The following is a 16870-nucleotide window of genomic DNA, read 5'->3' as shown; positions in this document are numbered from 1 at the left end:
CGACGAGCATAGGCTTCTTGCTTAATCTCAATTCCATTGATTCCTTGACTTACTTCAATACCGAGATAATAAGTAAGTTTCCCAAGGTCGGTCATCTCGAACTTTGAAGACATTCCAGCTTTAAACTCATTGATGAGCTTCAATGTACTTCCTGTAACAAAAAGATCATCGACGTATACGGCCACAATCAAAATTTTAACTCCTTCTTCCTTGCGGTATACAGAACTTTCCTTTTGACACTTTATAAACTTCAACGTCTTTAGAATTTGGTCAAGTTTTGTATTCCAGGCGCGAGGAGCTTGACGTAGACCATAAAGAGCCTTCTTAAGTTTGAAAACCTTATGTTCTTCTCCCTTCTTTTCAAATCCATCAGGTTGTGAAACGTAAACGTCCTCTGTTAGTTCACCATGTAGAAAAGCGGTTTTTACGTCGAGATGATGAATTTCCCATCCGTGTGAAGCTGCTAAACCAATCAACATTCTAATTGATTCTAACCTCGCAACAGGTGCGAATACCTCGTCAAAATCAATCCCTTCTCTTTGTGCATATCCTTTTGCAACAAGTCTAGCCTTGAATTTGTTAATTGTTCCATCAGCATTCCTTTTGATCTTAAAAACCCACTTAAGACCAATTACTTTTACACCATGTGGTTTCTCACTTAGATCCCACGTTCTGTTTTTGTTAATCGAGTCGATCTCCTCTTGACATGCCTTTGTCCATTCGACTGATTCTTTTGCTTCTTGGAAATTTTGTGGTTCATCGTTGAGTGACAAGAGAAGCAATTCACATTCTAGATCAGCAAGAAGTACATAGTCGACAAGATAACCAGGAGGATTGCGTGATCGTGTCGATCTTCTCGGTAAAGCTATCTCTGTTTCATCGTTGTCGAGATTCTGCACTTCTTCTACCTCTGTTTCTTCTTGATCATCTACTGGTTGAGAACTATTATCCGTGTATGGTCCTTGTCCATTATCTATAACTTCTCCCCATGTCATTCGAAACATTCCTGGTTGACCTTCTTCTTTGTCTACTCCCTTCCAATTCCAAGATTCCTTTTCATTGAAAACCACATCGCGACTTACAACTATTCTTCTCGTTGTTGGGTTGTAAAGTCGATATGCCTTGGTTCCTGGTTCTATTCCGAGGTGGACAAGCGTTTGTGATCGATCATCAAGCTTCTTCAGGTGCTCTGCTTCTACCTTTGCATGAGCAATGCATCCAAAAATCCTAAGATGTTCGATACTTGGTTTTGTTTCTCTTAGACATTCATACGGTGTTTGATTTCTTAGAGCACGAGTGGGAACTCTGTTGATCAAATATGTTGAATGTCTTACAGCTTCCCCCCATAAGTAATTCGGAACATTCATGGCCTTAAGGATGCTCCGCGTCATCTCCATTAATGTACGATTTCTTCTCTCAACTACTCCGTTTTGTTGAGGAGAATAGGGTGCTGTGAGATGTCTTCTGATTCCGTTTGTGTTACAGAATTCTTGAAAATCACTTGATGTAAACTCTCCACCTCTGTCTGTGCGTAAAGTTACAATTTTCTTGTCACACTCCTTCTCGACAAGAGCTCTTGAAACTTCTCAAAGGCTTGACTCTTCTCCTTGAGCAAAATTTTCCACATATATCTAGTGTAATCATCCACTATTACAAAGATATATTGGTTTCTAGCAAGTGTGGCTGGTGATATAGGTCCACAAAGATCTGCATGTAACAACTCCAATGCTCGTTTAGACCTATATTGTGTCGAATTTGGAAACACATGTTTCGTCTGCTTTCCTACCAAACATGATTCACACAACACTTTCTTACACGAGATTTTAGGCATCCCTCGTACCATATCCTGTGTCACCATTGAATTCAACGTTTGAAACTGATATGACCGAGTCTCGCATGCCATCTCCATGGTTCTTCTTCTATTCTTGTGTGTAAACATGTTGGTTTGCCAATTTTTAGACCGATCTTGTATAGTCTATTTGGAGAGCGAGTTACTTTGACCAACAAACATCCATTGGGATCGAGCAAAGTGAGGTAATCATCCTTCATTCTCACATCACAGCCGTATTATGTAGCTTGACCTAAGCTTAGAATATTGCTCTTCAGCATTGGAATATAGTAGATATCTGTTAGTAGTCTCTGTTCTCCGTTTCTTCCTTCGAAAAGAATAGATCCTTTTCCACCAATACTGACACAAGATCCGTCACCAAACTTCACCATTCCTTTGATGCTTTCGTTTAATTCAGAAAATATCCCCTTTTTCCTGTCATATGATTGCTAGCACCATTATCCAAATACCAGATTCCATCTTCTCTTTTGTTTGACTCGTACTTCTCTGGAATCACCTTCTCCTCATTTAAGTACACAATTTCGTGCATATACAAGGCTTTATCTGCTTCTTCTGTCTCGTTTTTGTTGAGTTCTTGATCCTTTGCGATCTTCACCGGACAATCTGATGCAAAGTGACCAGGTTTTTCGCAACGGAAGCAAACAATGTGAGATCTGTCCTTTGGTTCTTTGTCTTGAGTGTTCCCTCTTCCACGTCCTCTGCCTCTGTTCCCTCTTCCACGTCCTCTGCCTCTACCACGTCCTCTTCCTTTACCACTGTCTCCTTCCGTTTTTGAGAACAGGAGGTTTTGTTGAGTTTCTTGTGCAGCAGTTTCTCCGTTTATACGAGATTCAAAAGCTTTAAATCTCCCAACAATGTCCTCGAAACTAGTTTTATTTAGGTCCAAGACTTGTTCAAGAGAAGCAATGAGATGTATAAACTTATTGGAGGGTAGACTGTTTAGAAACTTCTTCACCAATTTTGGTGCATCAAGAGTTTGACCAAGAGAGGCTGCAGTCGATGCTATCTCTGATAACTTTCCTGAGTAACTATCGATAGTGTCCGAATCTTTCATCTTCAAACGCTCAAATTCAGACATTAGGGTTTGGAGGCGAGCTTCCTTGACGCGTTCAACACCTTGATTCAGCGATTTTATTGCTTCCCAGATGTCTTTTGGTGATTCTTGTTCGCCGATTTGCAGAGTAAGGTTCTCTGGTATGGACTGGTACAGCAAAGCGGTTGCAATATCGTTCTTCTCTTCATCATCCGTTCCTGGATCAATCGCAACCCAGGCTTTGTAAACTTTCAATGTCGCCTTCATCCTCAATGTTCAGACTGTGTAATTTGTTGTGTTCAACATCGGACATTGAACGGCGGATGTTGACGCCATCTTCTTGACCTCCGGTTTTGCATCTGCCATGATTCGTAAGAGTTCTTTTTCTCTTCAGGATTTGCTCTGATACCAAATAAAGAATCAGAAGCACAAAACCAAAGTTTGAATAAAGATCCTTCTTTATTAATGTTTAGAAAATCTTCTCAAAACTAAACACAAGCTTTTTCTTTGCTCTTATGATCATACATCCTTCTTATGATCTCTATTTATATAGGTATGTATTTCCTATTCTAATTTCCTTTATAGATTAGGATTACAACTTTTCCTTTTCCTTATTAGATTCTTATTTCCTTTAAGGATATCTTCTAGAATCTTCTTAAAGCTTACCCAACATTAATAAGATTCTGTCCAAATGTCCCTTAATTACAGTATGTGAATTTTAAATTTTACTCTGAGTGATTTTTCAGTTGAGTTGATGATATATAATAGATTTCATTTTTTTAAGCTAAAGACACTTAGTAGCATCCTTTTTTATCGAAGTTTTTTTTTTTTAATTGAATAAAACTTTTGAAGTATTATTTACAATTGTCATGTTTACAACAAATCAATTTTAATGCATTGTTTAGGATCACTAATTAATTTATATATAGATGAAATGACTCAAATGAAGATGTAGCTCAAATGGTAGACGTTTACTTTGCATGCGAGAGACAAATGGTAGATTATACTTTGCAACACATGCCATATGTTATACATGTTGCAGAAGTAGATACATATAATATTATTACCATTCAATACTCCGCCTGTCATGTGATATTAATATGATTTCCGAAGAGTATGTAATTCAATCAAAATCAAATCAAGGAAAAAAATAAAGCTAGTACTTAAATAAAATTGGATTTTGATTTTTAATTTTTCTTGAACCACAAGGTATACAAAACCCAGTCATAAACGACACCGCTTTCCAGAATTTAACCGTTACGTTACTTGTTTACTGCTTTTGGAGAGGTTCAGGAGCCGACGTCATTTACTGCCACGTCATGCAGTGTGCTGGCGTTAAATTTTCTAACCAATCGAATCATACGTTTACGCCAGCAAGGCAAGCGCGGTAAGTGGAGAATGTCAGAATGACCAAATAGCTGTAGCTTCATTGCTAATAATTACGAAACTGCCACGCATCGAGTGAAAGAAAAAAGAGGGGAGAAAATAAAATCGAGAGGGGAAATGGAGACTGGTGAGATCGTAAGCTAGGATTCAATGCGAGTCAAAAATCCGTCTACGAATCCGAAATTTCTTCCCAATTTCTCGAGTTATCTCTCCGATTAGGGTATTTCAATTCTCTTTCCCACTTCTGCTTCAGATTTCTGCCTTTTTTTGGCCCTAAATTCTCCACCTGATTTTGCGATTTGCCTTTTGCGGCGGGTTGGTTTCAGCTGATATACACTTCTGCGGATTTGGGATTGTGGGTGATAGGAATCTGGACTGGTAAGTCGATTTTCTCAAACAAAGGAACTGGTGATTTTAGGTTAGTATTAGCTAAAATGATAACTTCGCAATTGTCCTGTGTATTTTGATCTTTTTGAGCTTGTTTAGTTTAAGTTACTCGCTTTTTCAGTAGGGATAAAGATTGTTCGTTGAAATTCTATGCAGATTCTTGATCTGGGCAGAGTTCAAAGCTGCTGAGTTTGTGGACTGTGTGTGATCTTACTTTGTTCAAACTATCGAATTCGTAAGTAGAAAGTTGTCGTCCGATGGCTAACTTACCACAGAGATCGGTTAAGTACCCGGGCACTCTCAGTCCTATAGAACCAGATAGACCATCAACACAGCCGGAAAGAAGCCCAGTCCCTCATTCTTCTCCAATAGTAGCTTCACCTACACCTCCTAGGTATCCTCAACCAAGTTTCAGACCAGATCAGATGCCTTCACCTTCGATGATGTCACCTTCGAATGGTGTTAGAACCGGGAGTCCTGTTCCTCGTATGAGTACTCCGCCTGGTCCCCCTTTCTTCAATACTCCTGTCAAACCAGCTGCTGTGCCTTTCCGTACCTCTCCAGCTACTCCTCAGCCTATGGCATACTCTTCTGCCACGGCTTCTTCTCTGCCTGTATCTACACCTTCCTTTTACTCAAACGGCTCATCAGCTGGATCGCAGCGTGATCTTCCAGATGTTGTTAAGATGGAGGAGCCAATAGCTCCAGACTCGCCTTATGTTTTGTTTTCTGCAAATAAGGTATCTTTCTTACCCTTTCAGTTCACATTTGGTGCGCGTAAGTTTTTATTGGTGTCTTATCCAACAGTCTGGTTTCTTTTGTCTTCTTATCCTCTTGAGTGCCTGCTATTTGAATTTTCTTCATCCATCAATTTCCATTTGTTTATTTATGTCATTTAGGTTTTAAAGCAGAAGAAGCTCGCTAATGTTGCTAGCCTGGGGTTTGGAGCAATAGTTTCTGCGGGGAGGGAGATTAGTCCTGGTCCTCAGATTATCCAACGTGACCCACATCGCTGCCTGAACTGTGGAGCGTACTCTAATCCCTATAGCTCCATATTAATTGGTTCAGGCCAATGGCAGTGCGTCATCTGCGAGAACATGAATGGAAGTAAAGGTGAATATGTAGCTTCGAGCAAGGATGAGTTAAAAAGCTTCCCTGAACTTTCATTGCCTCTGGTTGATTATGTTCAGACTGGAAACAAGAGGCCTGGGTTTGTTCCTGCCTCTGATTCTCGGACATCTGCACCTGTCGTCCTTGTTATTGATGAGTGTTTAGATGAACCACACCTTCAGCACTTGCAGAGCTCTTTGCATGCGTTTGTAGATTCGCTTCCACAAACTACCAGGCTCGGGATTGTACTGTATGGACGTACTGTCTCGATATATGATTTTTCTGAAGAATCCGTAGCGTCAGCCGATGTTATTTCTGGTGCAAAATCACCATCTGCAGAGTCGATGAAATCGCTGATTTATGGGACCGGTGTATACTTGTCACCAATGCATGCATCACTAAAGGTAGCACATGAGATATTCTCGTCCTTAAGACCATACACATTGAATATTCCTGAAGCATCTAGAGATAGGTGCCTTGGAACTGCTGTTGAGGCTGCTTTTGCCATAATTCAAGGACCATCAGCAGAAATGTCTCGGGGAGTGGTCAGAAAAGCAGGAGGTAACAGTAGAATCATTGTTTGCGCTGGTGGACCCATTACATATGGTCCCGGATCAGTACCTCATTCGATGACTCATCCAAATTATCCATATATGGAAAAGACAGCAATAAAATGGATGGAGAATCTGGGGCGTGAAGCTCACAGACACAATACTGTCGTCGACATTTTGTGCGCTGGAACCTGTCCTCTCAGAGTTCCTGTTCTGCAGCCACTTGCAAAAGCTTCAGGCGGTGTTTTGGTTCTTCACGATGATTTTGGTGAAGCCTTTGGTGTGGACTTGCAGAGGGCTGCCACAAGGGCAGCGGGTTCACATGGTCTGCTTGAAGTTCGGTGTTCAGATGATATTCTCATAACTCAGGTGATTGGACCTGGCGAAGAAGCACATTCAGAAACTCACGAGACGTTTAAGAGTGATGCGGCTCTCTGTATTCAGATGCTGAGTGTTGAAGAAACACAAAGCTTCTCTCTCTCGATGGAGAATAAGAGAGACATCAAAAGAGATCACGTCTTTTTCCAGTTTGCTTTCCATTATTCGGATGTTTATCAAGCCGATGTGTCTCGAGTTATCACGTTCAAATTGCCAACTGTTGATAGTGTCTCAGCATACCTTCAGAGTGTAGAGAACGAAGCTGCTGCGGTTCTCATCTCAAAGAGAACTCTTTTGATAGCGAAAACTCAGAAGGACGCAGTCGATATGCGAGCTACCGTAGATGAAAGAATCAAAGACATTGCTTTGAAATTCGGATCGCAAGTGCCAAAATCAAAGCTTTATAGCTTCCCCAAGGAACTATCTTCCCTTCCGGAGCTGCTCTTCCATCTAAGGAGGGGTCCTCTATTGGGAAACATCATTGGTCATGAAGATGAGAGATCGGTGCTACGGAATTTGTTTCTAAACGCATCTTTCGATCTGTCCCTTCGAATGGTAGCACCACGTTGCTTGATGCACCAAGAAGGTGGTACGTTCGAGGAACTACCAGCGTATGATCTTTCTATGCAATCAGATAAGGCGGTTATTCTTGACCATGGCACAGATGTATTTATTTGGTTGGTAAGTTTCTTCTGAATTCCATCAAGTGGCTTAAAATGTCTCTCTCAATAGCGTTTTTGTTAATCTTTCTTTCTTTTTTTTGTCGATTTAGGGAGCTGAACTGTCTGCTGATGAGGTGAAGAGTGCTGCAGTTTTAGCAGCCTGCAGAACGTTGGCTGAAGAGCTAACTGAATTCCGGTTTCCAGCACCGCGCATTCTCGCGTTCAAGGTTGATGATATTTCAGAATCTCATACACATTTCTCAAAACATCGTATCGTTGAAACGAAGCTAATATATTGTGAACATTGTTGTGTTGTGTGTACAAAACAGGAGGGAAGCTCCCAGGCTAGATACTTTGTTTGCCGGCTTATACCAGCGCATAAAGATCCTCCTTATGAGCAGGTAAAACATCGAAAATCCCGAGTTGTGGGAGCTTGATTTATTGATTGCTTTTTTCTTCCTCTGAATCAAATTTCTGTGTGCAGGAAGCAAGATTTCCGCAGGTAAGAAAGTTGACGACGGAGCAAAGAAGAAAACTAAAGAGTAGTTTTATAGAGTTTGATGAAGACAGTTTCTGCGAATGGATGAGGAGTTTGAATGTTTTGCCTCCTGAGCCCAGGTAGAAACTTAGGTTTCAGTCTTCATTATATCTGCTTCTATCGCTTCTCTTTTGTTCTTTCGGTTACTGTATTTGAGTCTTTTGTTTTTTAGGATTTTCTCTTTCCAGTTTCCTTTGTTGTCAATTGAATCATATATACTTTTGTTATAACAGCGAAATAAAAGTCTAGTCTAGTGATTGAATTGATGACCGTTATTTCTTCTGTTTACCATTCTACAGTCGATGTTTACCCGCTCTCACTATGATGACGTGTCAATTGTCTTTGCCCTTTTTGTTAAGGGATATCATAATTTGAGATCATTCTTTTATTTTTTTGGTTAAGGATATACTCTGGTGTTATTATTAGTCACACTGCATACTCATACAAACTAAAACCAAAAGTATGCAACTAAAAACATAAAATCTGGATCCAAATCCAATGATTTATCTTTGTGAATTTACTTGTGCAAAAAAGAGAAGCTAGGAAACAAACATGATAGAAACACGATGACGTGGCAAACAGAAGGTTATCCACCAGAAAATTGCGTTTAGGGGGGGGGCATAAATGTAATTTTCGTTACCTTATCCTCAACGTCTCAAATTCTCTCCCTCGTGCTCTTCACTCGACGACACACGAAAACCGGAAACCAAAGTTTCTAGCCGGACTGTTGTCGCTCCCGCCGGCAATTCTCCCGGCTCGCCGTCGATGATGGTATCTCCACTCTGCGACTTTCAGTTACTAAACCTCCGCCCTTCGATCTCACCTACAGCTTCTCACTTCGTGATCGCGGAGGGAAAATTCCTCAGGCAGAATCGTCTTCTTAGCTCTTCGCCGTTTTTGGGCGCCAAATTCGGAAACGGATTCAAGTCAGGGTTACCCGGATGTAGTAGCTGCTCTCGGCGGAGGAGCACGAGTGTAAATGCTTCATTAGGTGGTCTTCTCAGCGGGATTTTCAAGGGTACTGATAATGGAGAGTCGACGAGGCAACAGTACGCGTCCATCGTCGCCTCCGTCAATCGATTGGAGACGGAGATTTCATCTCTTTCGGATTCGGAATTGCGGGAGAGGACTGATGCGTTAAAGCAACGGGCTCAGCGAGGAGAATCCATGGATTCACTTCTGCCTGTAATTTGTTTTCAACCTTTTGTTTCAATTTTTCTTTGTTTTGTGGTTTGACTCCAATGTTTTGCTTCAACTGTGGAATTTTCTAATTGCAGGAGGCATTTGCTGTTGTGAGAGAAGCTTCCAGGAGAGTTCTCGGACTTCGACCTTTCGATGTGCAATTGATAGGTAACACAATCTCTGTGGGCTTTCACTATTAAGATTGTTGAGTAAACTCCTTATTTGGTTTGATTGCAGGTGGTATGGTCCTTCATAAAGGAGAAATAGCAGAGATGAGGACTGGTGAAGGAAAAACGCTTGTAGCCATTTTACCAGCTTATTTGAATGCTTTAAGTGGGAAAGGTGTTCATGTGGTTACAGTCAATGATTATCTGGCTCGAAGGGATTGTGAATGGGTTGGTCAAGTTCCTCGATTCCTTGGATTGAAGGTTGGTCTTATCCAACGTATGTCTCTTTCTCTAAACTCTTTGTTTATCTCTTTTTCTTTTCTTTTTTTTTCGTCCAATGTATGATCCAATGCGTTAAGTTTGTTAATTGGTAAAACCTAACTTCCGGATTGGTCAATGTGATCATCATTCACATAGTTTGTATACTTTGGCAGAGAATATGACACCTGAACAAAGAAAGGAAAACTATTTATGCGATATCACATATGTCACCAACAGTGAGCTTGGGTTCGATTATCTGAGAGACAATCTTGCCACGGAAAGTAATTCTTGCTCTATTTACTCTTCTCATTCTGGATGATATGAATTTTCCTTGAATGTCTTTACTGAGTTAGTTACTTTAATGTGCAGAGCGTGGAGGAGCTCGTCTTGAGGGATTTTAATTATTGTGTAATTGATGAAGTTGATTCCATACTTATTGATGAAGCAAGGACTCCTCTTATTATCTCTGGGCCTGCAGAGAAACCTAGTGACCAATATTACAAAGCTGCAAAGATTGCTTCAGCCTTTGAGCGTGATATACATTACACTGTATGACTCCTCAGTTTTCCTTTTTTTTGTGTGAAATGATAAGGTGGAGTTGGCCATCCATCTTCAAAATTCTAAGTGCTCACTAAGTTTTTTGGTGTTGCAGGTTGATGAAAAGCAGAAGACTGTTTTACTAACGGAACAGGGTTATGAGGATGCAGAAGAAATCCTGGACGTGAAAGATTTGTATGATCCTCGTGAACAATGGGCGTCGTATGTTCTTAATGCCATCAAGGCAAAAGAACTTTTTCTCAGAGATGTGAACTATATCATCCGGGCAAAGGAGGTTCTTATCGTGGATGAGTTTACTGGTCGTGTAATGCAGGTACTTGTTTATATCGATTATTGATATGTAAAACATCACTATTTATTATTTTAGTGATCCCACTGGCTACGGCTCAGAAAAATTTTCAGGCCACAAGAAAAACATAGAAAACCAAAAAAAAGCAGGACGTAGTAATCCACGAATAAGTTGGCTCTTTTGTAGGGAAGACGTTGGAGTGACGGACTACATCAAGCAGTTGAAGCAAAAGAAGGCTTGCCAATTCAGAATGAATCTATTACACTGGCATCAATTAGTTATCAAAATTTCTTTCTTCAGGTTGGTAATGCCTGCTTTCCACTTTTTGAATAAAGTTACTATGAGATTGTAATGCTTAATTTCTACTATGGTGTAGTTCCCTAAACTTTGCGGGATGACTGGCACTGCATCGACCGAGAGTGCAGAATTTGAGAGCATATACAAGCTGAAAGTTACAATTGTACCCACAAATAAGCCCATGATAAGAAAGGTTTGTCTCGTATCGTATGTTCTGAACTTGCACCTCAAAATTCTGTTTGGTTATTCTTCGGTATTAGTCTCCATCGGAAGACCTAAAATGCTTGCTTGTAGGCCTTCTAATGAGATCTTTTAAAGTGAGAAAATGTTAAGCATCCATGCTAGCTCTTGAAGCATTTGTATGCTGTACTAGCTTTCAGTTTTGGTGTTTTGTCTTTTCGAACAAAAACCTTTCTCTTACCCAGTCTAATACCCTGTTAAATCACTTGCAGGATGAGTCAGATGTGGTTTTCAAGGCAGTTAATGGAAAATGGCGGGCAGTTGTTGTGGAGATTTCTAGAATGCACAAGACAGGTAGGGCTGTGCTGGTTGGTACAACCAGCGTCGAGCAGAGTGACGAGCTCTCTCAACTATTGCGGGAGGCTGGAATACCTCATGAGGTAAGGATTTCATGTACTTTCGAAATAAAAAAATAATAAAACTCTTCGACGTTAATCTATGCAGAACTAAATCCAATTTTTTTGCTCTGTTTGTATTTAGTCCAAAAAGACCTTTTTCATCTAAACAAATGGTGCCTGTAAAGACAAACCAATTTGAAACAAATCGTATTCCCTGTACAAGAAACTGACTGATGATGTTATACATATTGTACAAAAAGGTGCTCAATGCAAAACCAGAAAATGTGGAGAGGGAAGCTGAAATTGTAGCACAAAGTGGACGTTTAGGGGCTGTAACGATTGCCACAAATATGGCTGGGCGTGGGACAGACATAATTCTTGGTGGAAACGCAGAGTTTATGGCACGTTTGAAGCTCCGTGAGATACTTATGCCCAGGTAACATGCATGTAGCATTTTAAAATGTAATTATATTTTAAACCTTGATTGTTACAGGTTATGTACATTGTTTGGCGAAGAACTTTGGAGTTCATAGTTTCTTTTTACCTGAATTTGTTACATATTGACTGTTACTACAGAGTGGTAAAGCCTACAGATGGTGTTTTCGTATCTGTGAAGAAGGCCCCTCCCAAGAGGACGTGGAAGGTTTGGCCTTCAGAGTCTGGTTTTGGTTTAAAGCATAAGATTCTAATAGTTACACTGCTCTAAGTAGACAGAATACTTTACGGTGCAGGTGAATGAGAAGTTGTTTCCATGCAAATTGTCAAGTGAGAAAGTAAAGCTAGCTGAGGAAGCTGTACAATCAGCTGTAGAGGCTTGGGGCCAAAAATCGTTAACTGAACTTGAAGCAGAGGAACGTCTATCTTATTCTTGTGAAAAGGTGAACAACTGAGAAATCCTGGAAGTCTATCTTGATATATTAATGTAGAGCTATCTTAGTCATCGATCTTTACCCTTTTTCCCAGGGTCCTGTCCAAGACGAAGTCATTGGTAAACTGAGGAATGCATTTCTTGAGATAGCGAAAGAATATAAGGGCTATACGGATGAAGAAAGGAAAAAGGTTGGTTCTGCAAAAGCAGAGCAGTATGTGAACCACTCTTTCAAGTGTCTGTTGTTGATCTTTTATGGTCCTAACTTTTTGCAGGTTGTGGAAGCTGGTGGACTCCATGTGGTAGGGACTGAGCGACATGAATCACGTCGAATAGACAATCAGGTTCTCTTAAAATGTTTGTTGCCAGGAGATTTATGATTTATTTAATTTCCTTTTCCAGTGGAATAATTCTTCTTGAATGTGTTTTGTTCCCTCATACAGTTGCGTGGGCGAAGTGGAAGGCAGGGGGATCCTGGAAGTTCCCGGTTCTTCCTTAGTCTTGAAGATAACATATTCCGCATTTTTGGGGGAGATCGCATTCAGGTGACTGTTTGTATCAACAATTTTGTTCATTCTTTTGGAGAATACTCTCGTAAATGTAGCTGCCACTCAACTCTCCTAGGGTATGATGAGAGCATTCAGGGTGGAAGACTTACCGATCGAATCCAAGATGCTTACTAAAGCTCTAGATGAAGCTCAGAGAAAAGTCGAGAATTACTTCTTTGACATCAGAAAGCAATTATTCGAATTTGACGAGGTTCTCAATAGCCAAAGAGATCGTGTTTACACAGAGAGGAGGCGTGCTCTTGTGTCAGACAGCCTCGAGCCTCTGATTATCGAGTATGCTGAACTGACAATGGATGACATTCTAGAGGTAAGCTGTTTGAAAACTGATACCAATAAAACAACTTCTTTATTCCCTGAATCTGTTTTATACCAACAGTTGAAACGTCGTTTTACTTAATAATAGGCGAATATTGGGCCGGATACTCCAAAAGAAAGCTGGGATCTTGAAAAGCTCATCGCGAAAGTTCAGCAGTAAGAATTACATTTCTCTAAGAGAAGAGAAAACACTTAGATAAAATAAATGCAACTTCCATTTGTTTAAGCTCTTAAAACTTCCAAATGCCAATCTCTTAGGTACTGTTATCTGCTGAACGATCTCACTCCGGATTTACTGAAAAGCCAAGGATCAAGTTATGAGGGATTGCAAGATTATCTCCGTGCCCGTGGCCGCGATGCATACTTGCAGAAAAGAGTAAGTTTGATTGCTCTAAGCCTTTTTCGCATTGGTATAAGAGATGTACTAAAAGCTACGTTGGGTTTTGGTTGATTAAAAAGCTTGTTTTTGACTCTCAGGAAATCGTGGAGAAACAAGCACCAGGGCTAATGAAAGATGCTGAAAGATTCTTAATCTTGAGCAATATCGACAGGTTATGGAAAGAACACCTTCAGGCACTCAAGTTTGTGCAACAAGCTGTCGGGCTTAGAGGATATGCACAACGCGATCCGCTCATCGAGTATAAGCTCGAAGGATACAATCTGTTTCTGGAAATGATGGCTCAAATACGAAGAAATGTTATATACTCCATATATCAGGTTCTTGATTAATTCGAAATTCTCTACTTCACACACACACATACATTCATTCATCACTAATTCACCTTTTGATTACTTTTTTTGGTGGCAGTTTCAACCAGTGATGGTGAAAAAGGACCAAGAGAAGAAGTCTCAGAACGGGAAACCAAGCAAACAAGTGGATAATGTTAGTGAGAAGCCTAATCAAGTCGGTGTAGCAGATGAGCCATCCTCAATTGCCAGCGCCTGAGACCGGTAAACAGTAAATCTTTTTGGGTACAGAGCAGCGGGAATTCGTCTTTAGAAAAAAAGAGATGGGTGGATACATTGACAAAACTTGGAATCTCTAAATTTGTTGTCAATCTCATTTATAAATTATAATGTATATATAAGTACACTTAGAGAGGATCACATCACAACAAAACCAGATCAAAAGAAACTTCCTTCGTCATTACAGGATCAAGAATCACTTGGAAGAATCTGTTGGAGTACAAGGTTGAGATCGCTTCCTCTCGCCTTGATGCCAATGGCTAGAGCCGTCTTGAGCTTAACCAACTCTCCTAACCTAAGAGAAGCTCGTTTGTTGTCTCTGATAAAGAGAACCGGGACGTTCCTTGAAGCAGCTAAGTTCGGGATATGCTTAGTGAGCATCCTCGGTTTGCAATCTGCTACTACTATCACTACCTGTGATGGGGAAAAAAAAAAAATACTCTCAAATCACTTAAAAGTCCTTTCCATCAAATTTAGATTGTTAGGGTTTTAGAGTTTACCTGAAGTTGAGGTTGTCTAGGGTTAAGTTGTTGGTCACTAGTGTTGAGCTTCATCCTCTCAAGAACACGCGTGACCTCGTTGATCCCAATCGCGATTTGTTGCTGATTTTCAAATCGTTCGCCGAAACAAAAAAAAAAAAAAAAAAACATGAATGATTTCGATAATCAAACAATGGAAATCGAACTTTGAGAAGGAAAGAAAGAAAGGGATAGCAAGAGTAGAGAAAGAAACCTTGAGCCATATCTTCTCAGGTAATGAGTTCGCATTCGAAAGCTTGGACGTCTCAATGCCTCTAATTTCCAAATATCCCACACCAAAAGTTTTTTTTTCTTAAAAAAAATCGATATGTACGTAGAGAGATTTGTAAAGGGTTTTCTAAGGGTTTTAGAGTATTACCTCTGGATCAAGCCGAGGAGATGAGTTAGACGTTCGCCTTCAAAGCAACTACAAAACAGAACAGAGTAGAGAGGCAGAGAGATTGAATTAAGAAAAGAAAAAAACATTTTTTCTGTTAATTAGGAGAGAAAGGAAGAATCAGCTTACTCTGATTCTTTGACGATATTGGAATCAGCTTCTATCTTCTGAGGGTTTATTGGCGTGACGCCTCTCATCTTCTGAGGGTTTTGATGAAGTCGTTATGCACACACCAACTGTTCGATAGATATACCCACTGCGATTTTTTTTATTTGGGTCTACATTCGTTTATAAAGGTCTTTTCCGTAATTACCCAAACACTCTTTCCTTTTTCTTTTCTTTTTGTTGCTTTGGTTCTTTGACATGGTGTAATTACCAAGGAAGAGGAGGAAATCATTGCTCATGCAATTGTTTTGGGCAGTGGAAAGTCTGGTCAACCTCCACATCAATTTTTGAATTTCCTTTTATACTAGCACATAATCTTTAAGACAAGACCGTCTTTTTACTTGTTAAGTGATTTAATTGAGTTTTTTTTAAAAAAAAAAATCTGACATAAGAAGGAGATGTTTCGAATTGACAAATAATGTTTCAAACTTGTGATCTTAATCGGTTTATCTGTGGACCTGTGGTGAATGATAGGGCAATGATTTCTGAATAGATTATAGAAGACAGATGATGAAGGCTGACGATGTGTTTAAGGCAATCGAAGAAATGGAATTTGCAGAATTTTTGGAGCCGCGTGATAAATGAGTTTATAGGTTGTTTCTCTTGAAGGTTAGTGTTTCTCGGAAAAAAAAAAAGATAGACATTCAATCTCTTGTTTATTCTATAAGAAACATGGAAAGTCGTTGTCATCAAAGAGAAAAAAAGGAAATATGTGGAAAGTTTCTTCTTACATGAAATTCGGATAAATATATAATTTTTATTTTGGATAAATTTAAAATTTCAACAACAAAATTAAATGTCTTTTTATCTTTAGTCGGTTACCTAAACACATTTGGTTTAGGATTGTCCCTTTTTTTCTATAAATATAACGTCACACTCACAATTCTTGTTGTTTCGTTTTCTCTAAAGAACCATCAATCATGACTAAGATTCGACGCTCTCAAATCCCTGGTATGCGTTTCGATCCCTCAGACTTGCAGCTCGTCAACATACTTGGCCGAAGAATCTATAATAACAAACTATCTAGATACGTAACCGATATTCATAATCTGTACGAGCAAGAACCGTGGCTTCTTCACCACGTAAGACACGTTAAGTTCAAGGAGAACGAGTGGTTTTACTTCGTCACGAGGAAACAACATCCTGGAACTAAGAAAACTGACTCTAAAAGACCGAGTCGAAAGGTGGCTGGATCAGGTAGATGGAAGACAACTGGTTCTTTGACTCATATAGAGAAAGAAGGAGTCGAGGTCGGTACAATGCAACATATAACTTTCAAAGCCAACAGCGAAGCAGAGGAAGAAGATGAGATAACAACGGGTTGGGTGATGCATGAGTATGTTTTGAATAAACCGGGATTTCAAGAAGTGGTTTTATGCAGAATCCGGTTTTACCCGGGTGAGGACAATGCTCAGTATGCTCCAAGACTCGAACCCATCATGATCGGACTTGAACGAGAAGATGGTTTAGAGAATAACCTTCAAAACCATATGATCGGTATAAATAATGGTGTTGCTGATGCTGCTTTTGAAGATATCCAACAATACTTGGACGTTCCGGTGGAGACTATTGATTATGATCACTAGTAGGAGTAGTTTAAAAAAAAAAGAATTGAAAGTTTTGCAGTTTGAGAGATCAGCCATTAAGGTAACTTCTTCTTGCTTCCATACTCGTTGCCTTAATGGTTGATCTCTCAAACTGCAAAAATTTCTATTCGTTTTTAAACTAATTAGTCATAATATAGAGTTTAAGGTTTAGAGTTTAAGATTTAGGATTTAGAGAGTTTACTAATCTATTACTTCGTTTTCTACACTGCTTTTATTCATTCTTTAGCAATATCTTGTGC

At 39.8% G+C, this 16870-nt stretch overlaps 4 protein-coding genes across 5 annotated transcripts; 3 read left to right on the top strand and 1 right to left on the bottom strand.

The window, feature by feature from the left end:
- The first annotated feature begins 4343 nt into the window (after window positions 1–4343).
- LOC18015091 (protein transport protein SEC23) lies at window positions 4344–8158 on the top strand. The gene is made up of 7 exons (XM_006396309.2): window positions 4344–4488; window positions 4595–4646; window positions 4812–5395; window positions 5555–7375; window positions 7467–7583; window positions 7686–7757; window positions 7841–8158. The coding sequence occupies exons 3-7, from the start codon at window positions 4913–4915 to the stop codon at window positions 7976–7978; spliced, it is 2631 nt and encodes an 876-aa protein (XP_006396372.1). The 5' UTR covers window positions 4344–4488; window positions 4595–4646; window positions 4812–4912; the 3' UTR covers window positions 7979–8158.
- A 399-nt stretch (window positions 8159–8557) lies between these two features.
- Window positions 8558–14369, top strand: LOC18015090 (protein translocase subunit SECA1, chloroplastic). 2 transcript variants are annotated; one of them, XM_024154036.1, is made up of 21 exons: window positions 8558–9079; window positions 9172–9244; window positions 9314–9520; window positions 9678–9781; window positions 9874–10053; window positions 10157–10375; window positions 10538–10651; window positions 10728–10841; window positions 11101–11268; window positions 11487–11662; window positions 11803–11869; window positions 11958–12104; window positions 12190–12285; window positions 12370–12438; window positions 12538–12639; window positions 12719–12970; window positions 13067–13134; window positions 13237–13354; window positions 13456–13695; window positions 13787–13929; window positions 14132–14369. In XM_024154036.1, exons 1-20 carry the CDS (start codon window positions 8660–8662, stop codon window positions 13922–13924), a joined length of 3072 nt encoding a protein of 1023 aa, XP_024009804.1. In that variant the 5' UTR covers window positions 8558–8659; the 3' UTR covers window positions 13925–13929; window positions 14132–14369. The 2 variants fall into 2 exon arrangements, with proteins under 2 accessions (XP_024009804.1, XP_024009803.1); XM_024154035.1 differs by lacking the exon at window positions 14132–14369 and having other exon boundaries at window positions 13787–14085.
- Window positions 14032–15294, bottom strand: LOC18015089 (ribonuclease P protein subunit p38). Its single transcript, XM_006396307.2, has 5 exons — window positions 14989–15294; window positions 14842–14889; window positions 14677–14737; window positions 14445–14546; window positions 14032–14358 (listed from the first exon to the last, which is right to left on the bottom strand). The coding sequence occupies exons 1-5, from the start codon at window positions 15054–15056 to the stop codon at window positions 14134–14136; spliced, it is 504 nt and encodes a 167-aa protein (XP_006396370.1). The 5' UTR covers window positions 15057–15294; the 3' UTR covers window positions 14032–14133.
- A 650-nt stretch (window positions 15295–15944) lies between these two features.
- LOC18015078 (NAC domain-containing protein 40) lies at window positions 15945–16610 on the top strand. Its single transcript, XM_006396306.1, has one exon. The coding sequence runs from the start codon at window positions 15945–15947 to the stop codon at window positions 16608–16610; it is 666 nt and encodes a 221-aa protein (XP_006396369.1).
- The last annotated feature ends 260 nt before the right edge of the window (window positions 16611–16870 follow it).

The sequence above is a fragment of the Eutrema salsugineum genome, unplaced genomic scaffold (assembly GCF_000478725.1).
Source record: "Eutrema salsugineum unplaced genomic scaffold, Eutsalg1_0 scaffold_3, whole genome shotgun sequence".
Taxonomy (NCBI): Eukaryota; Viridiplantae; Streptophyta; class Magnoliopsida; order Brassicales; family Brassicaceae; genus Eutrema; species Eutrema salsugineum.
This window is presented reverse-complemented; position numbering and strand designations above follow the sequence as displayed.

Coding starts and splice junctions, on each gene's coding strand:
- LOC18015078 (XM_006396306.1), top strand. CDS start 15,945: ATGACTAAGATTCGACGCTCTCAAATCCCTGGTATGCGTTTCGATCCC.
- LOC18015090 (XM_024154036.1), top strand. CDS start 8,660: ATGATGGTATCTCCACTCTGCGACTTTCAGTTACTAAACCTCCGCCCT. Junction 11,663..11,802: donor CGTGAGATACTTATGCCCAG/GTAACATGCATG, acceptor CTGTTACTACAG/AGTGGTAAAGCCTACAGATG. Junction 13,135..13,236: donor CTCATCGCGAAAGTTCAGCA/GTAAGAATTACA, acceptor CCAATCTCTTAG/GTACTGTTATCTGCTGAACG.
- LOC18015091 (XM_006396309.2), top strand. CDS start 4,913: ATGGCTAACTTACCACAGAGATCGGTTAAGTACCCGGGCACTCTCAGT. Junction 5,396..5,554: donor TTTTGTTTTCTGCAAATAAG/GTATCTTTCTTA, acceptor TATGTCATTTAG/GTTTTAAAGCAGAAGAAGCT. Junction 7,758..7,840: donor AAGATCCTCCTTATGAGCAG/GTAAAACATCGA, acceptor TTCTGTGTGCAG/GAAGCAAGATTTCCGCAGGT.
- LOC18015089 (XM_006396307.2), bottom strand. CDS start 15,056: ATGAGAGGCGTCACGCCAATAAACCCTCAGAAGATAGAAGCTGATTCC. Junction 14,890..14,988: donor AATATCGTCAAAGAATCAGA/GTAAGCTGATTC, acceptor TCTGTTTTGTAG/TTGCTTTGAAGGCGAACGTC. Junction 14,359..14,444: donor CTAGACAACCTCAACTTCAG/GTAAACTCTAAA, acceptor TCCCCATCACAG/GTAGTGATAGTAGTAGCAGA.